Source organism: Limulus polyphemus, unplaced genomic scaffold (genome assembly GCF_000517525.1).
Source record: "Limulus polyphemus unplaced genomic scaffold, Limulus_polyphemus-2.1.2 Scaffold6150, whole genome shotgun sequence".
Lineage (NCBI taxonomy): Eukaryota > Metazoa > Arthropoda > Merostomata > Xiphosura > Limulidae > Limulus > Limulus polyphemus.
The window spans coordinates 1-12,541 of NW_013671760.1; the positions used below are offsets into that span (position 1 = coordinate 1).

Sequence of the window (12,541 nt, forward strand, 5' to 3'; positions counted from 1 at the left end):
AAAGTGAACAGTGGACGGTTAACTCACTGTCGACAGCAACTCAGCATGGTAAACACAGTGAACAGTGGATGGTTTACTCACTGTCGACAGCAACTCAGCATGGTAAACACAGTGAACAGTGGATGGTTAACTCACTGTCGACAGCAACTCAGCATGGTAAACAAATGACGACTAATTTACTATAATATAGAAATTACTACTTCATCCAACCTCGGAAAAATATCAAAGAATATTTTGAGATACCTTGTACTGCTGTACCTGAAATTGTTATATCTCGTATTGTAGTAACTAAAGCTTAGATATCTTGCCCCAACGTATTTTTACGAATTCGTAAAACAAGTCCTTAGACGAAGTTTTGCTTTGTTTACTTACCAAGCTATATCTTCTAGTAACCTAACAGCGTGAGCTAATTCTGGTCTTCGTATGAACAGTTCGTAGGCTCGACTGGTAACCACTATTCCTCGAGGTACACAAAACTAAAAACATAAAACAGTGCAAATTTAAGTTAATAAGTCAATAAGCCAATAAGAAATGAATTTAAGAGGTCTAATGATAAATCAAAAATCCAGACAAACAAAAATAATAACCTTTGTTACATGTAATTTAGTCACAAGAACACTAGGCTTGAGTTACAGTTACAGGAGTGATTTCTATTAAGTTAATGTGTTGAAATCGGGAATGATAGAACTGTGTTTTAATCTAATTTGATTGTTGTTGTTGTTGTTGTTTTTTACTTACGTATTTGTATGCCAATTCGTTTTGGTAAGGATGCACATTTGTGAGACAACCTTTAGCGCAATATTTTGTGCCTATTTATATTTATACTATGATATTTTTAACGTTGGAATCAATATTTATAAGCAACATTTGATTTCTGGGACTGTCTGTCTGTATAACACTTTAATTATTTTGAAAATTTGTTTTTTATTTATTTGCTTTTCTACAATGGGCTGACAGCGTTCGAAATGAAATTCTTGCCCCTTTTTGTTAACATATCAGTTCAACATTCGCCACACTAAATACCTTTTCAGAACTAAGTTTTGCCAACAACGTTAGCTTGCCAAGAGAAGAGCCTTTTCCACCAGTCAAGTCACTGTTCAGGCATTCATCATCACTGAATGATACCACAAGATGTCGCTCTTTAAGTTGGTGAACTATGTGAAATGAAAATAATATAACATTATAATTAAGATAATGAGTAGCACATATATATATAATTCAGAAGAAGTCTTAAAATAAATATAACGTTGTATAATTAAAATAAATGAAATTACCAGAACACAGGCTATAACATGGGAAATGCAAAAACGTGCCCTGGCCTTTGGAGGTGATTGTGGAACTAGGACTTAAATAACAGTGGGGATACCACCGTCTTAACCTCCCTATGCCAAGCCTCACAGGTGAAGAACAAAAGTAAAATAAGGGAGTAACATGTGGATGTTCAAGTCCACCACGTCCCACATTTATATCACCCTCTACTATCTGTAGACAGTTGTGGGAAGGTGACTGTTCTAAAATAAAAAAAAAAGGTTCTACCATTGGGAGTGGGAAGTAAGAAAACCTGAATTTCTGAAGTTGACATTCCAACGTCCATAATGGTAGTAAAAGTTCAATTTAGTCAGGAAATACAAGTAACACAGTAGATAAAGAACAATTAATTCTAGAATAAAATGAAATCCTTACAGAGTTATCTGGAGGATGGGTGTTATACAAGTTCAGATGCTTCGGTAAGGATTATATTATTCTAGTACAAATTGTTTTATTTTTCTACTGTGCTACTAATATTACCTCATTAACTGGAGCTTTTATTACCATAATGGGGCTGGAATATCAATTTAAGGAGGTGGGTTTCTTTACTCGCCACCCCCAATAGTAGGACCATATATTTTTTCTGTGAACAGGTCACCTTCCCCCAACTGTTTGCAGACATTAATATAAATGTCCAACGTTTTAGACGTGGCCACCAACATCTTGCTTTTTTTATTTTATTTTGTTCTTATTTTACTCTTTTATTATTTCCCATCTAAGACTTGGCGAATGGGGGTTAACACTGATAGACGATGTATCCCCAGGACACGTTTTATGTGTCACATTTATAGCTTGTACTCTGGTTATTTCATTTATTTTGGTCATATAGTGTTACATTTTTATTAAGGCTTGTTTTCAATTATAAATATGTTTCATTTCATCATAGGTTTTAGTCTTGCTCTTTTTAACACAGTCTTTTCTTCTGATGTAAATGTTAACTTAACTGTTTAAATGGTGTTCATGTTTACATGGTATCTATATATACCTGTGTTACTCATAAGGTAGAAAGAAGTACAGTTGAAGATTAGTAAAACCTACGAAATCGTCTCTATGTACCCGTGTTACTCATACAGATTGAAAGGGAGAATAATACGAACTACTGCATGAAAAAATATGCTACTGTATGAGCTACATATGGAAATATACACTCGCTGGACAGGAATATATTCAAACACAAAGGTCGATGTCTCAGTTACTGGTTTATTTCTCAATATATAATCTGTGAGAACAATGAAAGGAAAAAAAATCACTACAACCCGGACTTCGTGTTATCTACAGACTCTTCAGGGAGTTATGACGTGATATTAATTGTTCTTTAGGAACGTTTCTAGGTACATGGCATTATATTATTAATTTGTTGAAAAAATGTGTGAAAATTATAGCATATATCAACCATTTTAATAAAAGAAATTAAATACTGGAAGCCTTTAAACCAACATCAAGACTTTCTGTAAAAAAAACAACCATCCAGGGAACAAAAAACAAGCCTCGGGAAACTTCAGAACAAACAAGGAGAAGCGTATAGAGGTGGAATTCTAATTAATATCAACAAAACCCAGTGTAAATAATTTCAATATCAATAAAACCCAGTGTAAATAATTTTAATATCAATAAAACCCAGTGTAAATAATTTTAATATCAATAAAACCCAGTGTAAATAATTCTAATATCAATAAAACCCCGTACAAATAATTTTAATATCAATAAAACCCAGTACAAATAATTGTGTCTGGATGTCTTAGAAAATGAATCTTAATATGGAAAATCAATAGCAATTCCTAAGAACCCACAAATTATATAATAACTATATAAAAGCAAATTACAGAGGAAGAAGCCATTATCTGATGGGATTTGAAATCAAAGCAAGTACCTCTTACGGTCTGCTGAAAGGAAGCAACAGAAATCAATAAATGAAGTTTGTTCAAATTCAACAAATTTTCACGTCAAAATAACAAATACATGAGATTTAAAACTCAGACCAATAATCGCGATACCATCGTATTATTGATTTTAGACGAACTTTTTCAACCTTTTACTAAATATAAAAAAATTTATGTAAGAAAATTCCCACTTCTTGAACCACCTTCTAAAATGTGTTCCACATCACTCATCACCTGGATCGTTTGATGTTGAAATCAATGAGTGTTGTGGAACACATTTTAGAATGTAATGTGATTTCAACATCAAACGAGCCAGGTCTAAAATGTGTTCCACAACACTCATCACCTGGCTCGTTTGATGTTGAAATCACCTTCTAAAATGTGTTCCACATCACTCATTACCTGGATCGTTTGATGTTGAAATCACATTCTAAAATGTGTTCCACAACACTCATTACCTGGCTCGTTTGATGTTGAAATTACCTTCTAAAATGTGTTCCACAACACTCATTACCTGGCTCGTTTGATGTTGAAATTACCTTCTAAAATGTGTTCCACAACATTCATTACCTGGCTCGTTTGATGTTGAAACCACCTTCTAAAATGCGTTCCACAACACTCATTACCTGGCTCGTTTGATGTCGAAATCACCTTCTAAAATGCGTTCCACAACATTCATTACCTGGCTCGTTTGATGTTGAAACCACCTTCTAAAATGCGTTCCACAACACTCATTACCTGGCTCGTTTGATGTTGAAATCACCTTCTAAAATGTGTTCCACAACACTCATATTACCTGACTCGTTTGACGTAGAAATCACCTTCTCAAATGTGTTCCACAACACTCATTACCTGGATCGTTTAATGCTGAAAACCTATACTGAAATATTTCAGTATTTTCAGTAATAAAAAGGTGTGCGATAAGCATTTCAGTCGCCCCTATTAATGCCACCTTTACATTAGCCTAATTACAGGACACAATATAGAAACACTATAGCATTACAGTAATAAATTCTAAGGAATTTGAAAGATATATTTGTACGACTGCTTCTTTTACTTGGTGAAATGTAAGAAAGGACTCTTTCAGTTATTCCAAATACTTTACATTAATCAAGAAAGCATAAAATTTAACACAGAATATATCGAAACACATCTTCCATTTTTAGACACATCGGCTATCGACAACGATAAAACTATAGAAACTGATATTTTACAATTCTCCCGCTTAAAATGTCCAGGTGGTTAAGGTTAAGAGTTAGAATCTCCGTCCCAACAAACCTTTCAGCAGTGGGAGCGTTATAATGTGACGATCAATCCCTCTATTCATTGGCGGTGGGTGGTGATGGCGAGCTGCCTTCCATCTAGTCTTTCACTGCTAAATTAGATATAGCTAGCGCAGATAGACCTTGTGTGCCTTTGCGCGAAGTTCAAACAAAACAAACCCACCTAAAACGCACGAGCAAATCTATACCTTACAAGTTAGCTCAAAGAATTAGCACAATTGTATCACCGAAAACAGTCTTATAAAAACGTGTACAAGAATGCGTTTCGCTGCGAGGATCAAAGGTCTCCTCATGATTCAGAGAGAGTCCAGTATACCGATAACGCTCCTCCATTACTCCCTATTACTTCTACAGCTACACCATCGGTGGTTGTACCCAAAAACAAACCCTGTTAGGGTATCCATCCGCGGTATCTAAGGGTGTTTGTGACGTTTGGTCCCGCTAGCTGTGAATGTGAGTATGAAAACAGTTCAAACATGACATCCGGAATTCCGAAGGTTTCAGAAACGCAAAATTCGATGCAATAATTCGAGTTCAGCGACCTTGCAAACTTACTTCTGGACCACCAACATTCTTCGGTGACCTTGCGAGTGCGTATTAGCTCCCCATGGTACGGGGGAGTCCTTCTGCCAAGTTTGGGATGATTTCGCGGACAAACAAATAAATTCACAAACACGCAGCGTCAACTAATATAGGATACAGACTAAACAGGATAAAATATTTATAATTTGTAACAGCATTTTACCAACGAAACCAAGAACCATTTCCTACGAAAATGGAACAACTAACCAGAATAACAGAAAACAAATGAATGAGGAAAGTTATGGAAACAATAGAAATAATTAAGAGCAAAGGACAACCAAGCAACATTAAAAGATTGTAAACAAAAGTTAAATTCGACTAGTGCTAAAATATACAGTAAGAACATGCAAAGGTCAAATAGGAACATATAGTGCTGAAACTTGCAAGAAGAATGATTAAGTAGAGGCATATAATTTTAAAAGTTCTAGAGTCTGTGAAAACTGGTGGTAAGTTCTGGCTTTTAGGAAGACTAAACCCTTAATCAAAAATAACTGGATTAACAAGGTTTCTATGTGACATATTTTGTAACAGAAAAACCTAATTAATCAGTTTATTTGCACATAAATTAATGTACTCCGACTGTCAAATCCAAAGAAATAAAACAAAATATATTACTATTTTAGTTTCCAAATGAGATAATAATTCGTAATTTGCTTTTATATAGTTATTATATAATTTATCGGATTGTGTCTTATGGATTTCTTCTAATTTTCCATATTAGGTTTCATTTTCTAAAATATCCAGACAAAATATGAAATTAGAATAAAATTCTACAAAAATTAATTATTCAATCCCACAAAGAGAAATTATTGTTCCAAAAGATGAACATTGGTTAAATAACATGTTATCCTCACCGGGGTTGGGCAGTATTATAGGATCCTTCGGAAAATTCGTCACAGCTCTTCTGGAGTTTCTAGAAAACCAATAAACAATGTATTTCATTATAAGCTCCTCCTTCGGCCGTAAATAATGCTCTTAAAACTTATCTGGTATTTCTAATAGTTAATATTACAAGAGGCAGCATGTGAGAAAGAATCATTCATGTGATAGCGGTTCAAAGGAAGTAATATTCCATTTTCAGAATGCTTCATAATCGGGAAATAACACGTCTAACTGATTTTTAACTTATGTATAGTATATATATATATATATGTTTGTGATTTTACAGCTGTGTTTAAACACACCATGTCATGCACAATATTTTACAGCTGTTTCATACGTGAGGTTAATGGGTTTAATACAATTAGATGAAATGTGTGACAAGTTCTAAGCAGCTCAACAAACTTGTCTTCGTAGGTCCAACACAGATCATCGTAATCCGGTTACAACATGTGTATACAACCTTCATATACTGCTCAAGTTACTACAAATATCCTTATCATCTAAATGTCTTCGGCCTATCATACTTTTCTATAGAATATTAAAGATCGGGTTACCATACACGTCTAAATACCATTACGTTACCACATGGTTAAAGAACCATAATAAGTTTGTTGTTAACATCACTTTCAGATAAAACCTATTTTATTTTATTTTTTTATTTTCTAACCTGCGCCCATAGAAAACGAATCCACTTGCTTGTTTCTCATTGTACTTGATTGTAACTGGATAGAAAGTTATATCTTCCTGGGTAGTGCTGTTCACGAAATCGAAATGGTTGCACGATTTACCAACTTGTATATTGATGGTCTTGTCACCTATAGAAACAACACAACAATAACATAAACAGATAGATTGCATCTGTAAGGATATATGTAACTTGTATATTGATGGTCTTGTCACCTATAGAAACAACACAACAATAACATAAACAGATAGATTGCATCTGTAAGGATATATGTAACTTGTATATTGATGGTCTTGTTACCTATAGAAACAACACAACAATAACATAAACAGATAGATTGCATCTTTAAGGATATATGTGGTTGAAATCAGTTTGTCCATAAAGAAAATTTTATATTCAGACCTTTACTACATACAGGGACTTTAAAAGTATGCAATATTTTCGTGGTGTAAAAATGTATGTATCTAATTTTAATAGTGGTGAATACCGTGTAAAGTAATCTAAAATAAAGTTTAGATCCACTATTATGGAAACACAAGTTTATATGGGAATAACTTTCAACAATTTATCTGTCATTTACTATATAAACTTGTGATTCCATAATAGTCGGTGTAGATTGTATATCTGAGTGTCCGCATGTGGGTAAGTCAGATGCTAGAAATATATCTTTCAATAACAATTAGTAATATTCAAGTACAATATGTGAGACGTTATCAACACTTTGTAACTCCACTGAGAGATGGAAACTTCACAAACAGATTGTTCACAATTATTTTCATTTTAACAATAGTACAAAATTAACTTTATATCGTACCTCCTTCCTCTTCCCCCGAAAGCGTAGGTAAAATGAGAAAGTATTTCAAAGAGATTTTATTGTTATAGTTTATACCAGTGGTTCTCAACGTGGGCCATATGGCCACTGGGGGCCACGCCATGTTTCTAAGGGACCACACGTGAATGATGGAAAATTAATGGTACATTCTGAGTGGACCACCGAAACTTCACTGCCCGAATAAAATATTTAAAATTAAATCGAATGTTCCCTTCTCCACGTATCCCCCACAGCTCAGAAATCAAGTTACCAGACACGAGTAGTACTCGAGTAACATCTAAAATGTTTGTTCTCCTGAAGAAGAATAGTCAACTATTCGAAAGCGCTCAAGTTTTGGGTCTTATTTTAAGTTTATTACACTTTATATGTGATCCTTTGTGCTAACTTTTTTATCAAGAAAAATGTTTGTCTGATATCTGTGAATGTTTCTGACTGATTCTCAAGAGCAGCAGAGTGATATAAGAGCCCACGCTAGATTCAAACGTGACAAACATTATTTCTGGATAAGTAGTGAAATATCTAATAAGTTTCCACAGATCTGGGAGAATGCAAAGTTGTATTTTATCGCTTTTTTCCACATCTTATCTGGTTGAATTTAGTTTTAGTCGGGTGACTTATTGGCTATCAAAAATACGTAACCGCCTTGATGTTGTGAAGAGAGGTGATCGTCGCTTATCACTGACCACACTGCAAACATTCAAAAACTTTCAAGTGTTCAATATTTCTTACTTGTATAAGTAAACAGTATGTTATAAACAAAATATTTAAAAACAATACAATATTGTAAAAATAATATTATAAATATATTATAAATCAACAGTATGGAAATAAAGTAACTTTTTTTTCCCAAGTAATAGCGTCTACGAAGGGTAGGGCCACGGAGATAAGTCAAACTCAAAAGGGAGCCACGAGCAAAAAAAGGTTGAGAAACACTCTATACAATTAAGGTGCTGGCAAACAGAAAATAGGTGTTTGAATCCACGAAATTCACCGAAGTCGCTACTGGTAAATACTTATGCAAGTTATTTATTGATATCAAATGATGGCCTTTCGTCATTTCTTATAAAGCGAACACGAGCTCCTGCCCCTAGCGTACATTTTGTATTGCTGTGAAACTGGCGAACTTTTGTAACAACATATTAAGAATGTAAACTTGGATAATACTAATTAAACTATGAACAGAACATTGATTAAGACGTAAATGGAGAGAGAAAACTAGAATATCTGATTAATATCACTATATTTTCGTCCTATACTATATAAAGAAATATTTCTATTTTAAGTGTAATTATAATAACAATAAAAATAAAATCAATGTAATATATCTATTACGATCAAAAATATTTTAAAACGTTCGTCCCCTCCTCTGTGATACATTATCCTTTATTATCGTAAAACTCTTATTTGAACTTGATTATAGTTAATAAATGACTATTTTTTCTTTTTCTGTTACTTCTGTTTATATATTTTTTTTTATTCAATTTTCAAATAATAGAGGGTTAACGTTTATATAAAATTTTACGTAAGTCAAACGCAAAACAATTATCATGCGTATTAAAAAATAAATAACGAAATTAAAGAGTATTTGTAACTATTTTTTTACACTTTTTGACTAGGATTTTAACTTACCAGACGAAAAACAATAAGTTGGTTTTTCACAAATAATATCATAGCCTAGAATATCCAGCAGATTGGAGCTACAAGACGTTATACCATTCATATGCCCGTTAGGCCTACTCAGGTGTCCGAAATGGAGCCTGAAAAGGAAACACAGTTTCTTTCTAATCCTGGCGAGAGAAAAGAAAAATCTACAAACTGAAACATCTCTTTTTTACAGTTACACAGTTGAAGACTTTAGTTCAGTTGTTCGGCTAAGATTAGTTCAAAACTTTCTCCGAAGAGAAAGAAAAATGGGGTTGTATTATTAACACAACTTGATCCGGCTTTAAATAATCGTTCCGAACCACAAGTTACCTGGAGCATAACCCGGGAATGGTGACAGCAGCGACATGGAAGATGTGCCCATCCTACGGAAGAAAGAAAAACAGAAAATTGTAGACCTCCTGTTTATAGATTTTTATGTAATTTTCAGAAAATTAGTGCAGGGATTGATTTCAATATGCAACTGAAAACAGTTACATTTTTACCGTTACTAATAAGTTGACCTTATAATTACTCAAATGATAGAATTTCGGTTATTTGTGTCAGTTTTACGTATGGTTGAAAATTACCCCTTGCAGTAAAAGGTTCAATTAAAGTGTACTCTTAAAGTTTCGATATCAGATTGGAGTTCCTTTTGAAAAAAAAAATCCAAAACTTTGGTGTTTTAAGTGAGTAATGCTGAATAAAGTTTTTTTACTATAAAACACATAAACAAAGAACAAATTTCAAACACTACACTACTTATATTATTTTCATCAACGATTTGGTTTTAGCTTTCTTTTGGGTGTATCGACTCTATTCCAGAATTTCAGCACATGTTCTGTATATGGTAAATAATACAATGGAGGATCTAACAGAGAACTCTACTGCAGAATTTCAGCACATGTTCTGTATGTGGTAAATAATACATTGGAGGATCTAACAGAGAACTCTACTGCAGAATTTCAGCACATGTTCTACATATGGTAAACACTGCATTGCAGAGACTGGTAGAAAAATGCTATTCCATCATTTCAGTACATGTTCTGTTTGTGGTGAATATTACATTAGAGAAACTGACAGAGAACTCCTTACCGGGATTTCAGTACAACCTCTGTATCTGGTGACATTTCATTGAACAGACTGGCAACGAAATCCATATTACGGTTTCAAAGCATGTTCTCTATATGATGAACACTGCACTCCAAAAACTGGAAGAAAACTATTTCAGGATTTCAGACCGTGATCTGTAGGTGGTGGACATTACATTGCAGAGACTGGCAGAAAATTATATTCCATCATTTCAGAATATGTCCTGTATATGGTAAATAATACTTTGGAGAGACTGGTAGATAACCCAATACCAAGATTTCAGTACACCCTCTATATATGGTGAATATTAGAGAGGCTGGCAGAGAAATCCATAGAAATCATTGAAGAAACTAGAAAAGTACTCCACTACAGGATTTTAATACATGTTCTCAATGTGGTAAATAATACATTGGAGAGACTGGTAGAGAACCCCATACCAAGATTTCAGTACACCCTCTATATATGGTAAATATTAGAGAGGCTAGCAGAGAAATCCAGGGAAATCATTGAAGAGACTAGAAAAGTACTCCACTACAGGATTTTAATATATGTTCTCAATGTGGTAAATAATACACTGGAGAGACTGGTAGAGAACCCCATACCAAGATTTCAGTACACCCTCTATATATGGTGAATATTAGAGAGGCTAGCAGAGAAATCCAGGGAAATCATTGAAGAGAATAGAAAAGTACTCCATTACAGGATTTTAATACATGTTCTCAATGTGGTAAAGAGAACCCCATACCAAGATTTCAGTACACCCTCTATATATGGTGAATATTAGAGAGGCTAGCAGAGAAATCCAGGGAAATCATTGAAGAGACTAGAAAAGTACTCCGTTACAGGATTTTAATATACGTTCTCAATGTGGTAAATAATACATTGAAAAGGCTAGAAAAGTACTCCATTACAGGAATTTAATATATGTTCTCAATGTGGTAAATAATACATTGAAAAGGCTAGAAAAGTACTCCATTACAGGATTTTAATACATGCTCTCAATGTGGTAAATAATACATTGAAAAGACTAGAAAAGTACTCCATTACAGGATTTTAATACATGTTCTCAATGTGGTAAATAATACATTGAAAAGACTAGGAAAGAAATCCATACCACTATTTTAATACATGTTCTCTATGTGGTAATTAATAAAATGGTGAGATTTCAGAATTTCCGAACTTGTTCTATATATATATATATAGTGAGCATTAAATTAGAGAAAATGGTAAAAAATACTCCATTCCAGGATTTCAGAACATGGCCTATGTATTGTAAACACTACACTCTAGAAACTGGCAGGGAATAATGTTTTAGAATTTAAGAAAATGCTATGGACATAATTGAGGTAATAGCAATTGTTGCGTTTTGCCGAATATCATTTAACTAAACAAATATTACTTACCAGTCAGAAGTAATTACATCTATAGCACTGGAAAGAACGAAAACATTTCTTGATAGAAAATATATAGAAGCAGTGCATGTATAGAAAACTAAAACCACTAATCAATCAAATATAGGGCTGATTTATTTAAAATTTATTACTGTTGATACTTTGATAAAATAATATATGCAGTGTAAAATCTGAAGTTAGTCGTTTATTAATTTATTTGAAATCCAAAATCAAACAATTTTACAGCGATGTCCAAGGTTTGATTACATGATAGTTCCCTCTATATATTTAAATCACTGTGAAATAATCTCTTACCGGAGTAGTTCCAAAAACGTGAGCAGACTCCTTAACTCCTTCAGGTAATTTAACACCTATAAGTTTTGACAGGAAAACATAATGAATACATGTCTTAGCATTTTTAAACAGTTCACTTTAAGAGTTTTAGAATTATAAGAATATTTAAAAATAGACTAAATCTCTACGAGTATCACAATAACAAGCAAATAATTTTAACACTGTTTTAGTTCGAATTTTCAGAAGAAATAATGTCACGAAGAAAAATTATATAATTAACACCAACCATTGTCTATTTCTTACGTTTATATTTGTATGCAGTTTTTAACCAAGTAATATTATTCAACGTACTACCTATACATTATCCAAAGTTATTAACAAATATAAGCAAAGTATGAATATTTCCTGTTGTTCATATGAAAATTTCATAGATTTGGACATTCTTATATGTGCAGGATATTTTATTACTCATGATTTACCATGTACAGTGTTGGCCAAAATGTTTGCATATTTTGTAACAAATAACATCATTATTATTAAGGTGGAATACAAATACACTTAGTGCTGTCAAACTGAGAAATGCATGTTATTTTAAACATCTACGTATGTAATTTGTATAATGAGACAGGTTCTGTGGACATCATGAACGATTTATTAGAAAAGAAAACAAT

General features: G+C 33.2%; 1 protein-coding gene across 1 annotated transcript in view; it reads right to left on the bottom strand.

Annotated features, from left to right (window-relative positions):
* Positions 1–357: 357 nt before the first annotated feature.
* The window catches only part of LOC106473409, a 36,684-nt gene continuing 24,500 nt past the window's right edge, over positions 358–12,541 (bottom strand). Inside the window, exons 6-12 of the mRNA XM_022401859.1 lie at positions 11,892–12,006; positions 9,427–9,479; positions 9,082–9,209; positions 6,603–6,750; positions 5,908–5,966; positions 1,024–1,154; positions 358–476 (exon numbers count right to left, since the gene is read on the bottom strand). Coding sequence (XP_022257567.1) covers positions 369–476; positions 1,024–1,154; positions 5,908–5,966; positions 6,603–6,750; positions 9,082–9,209; positions 9,427–9,479; positions 11,892–12,006 — 742 coding nt within the window. The 3' untranslated portion in view covers positions 358–368. The remainder of the gene's footprint in view (positions 477–1,023; positions 1,155–5,907; positions 5,967–6,602; positions 6,751–9,081; positions 9,210–9,426; positions 9,480–11,891; positions 12,007–12,541) is intronic.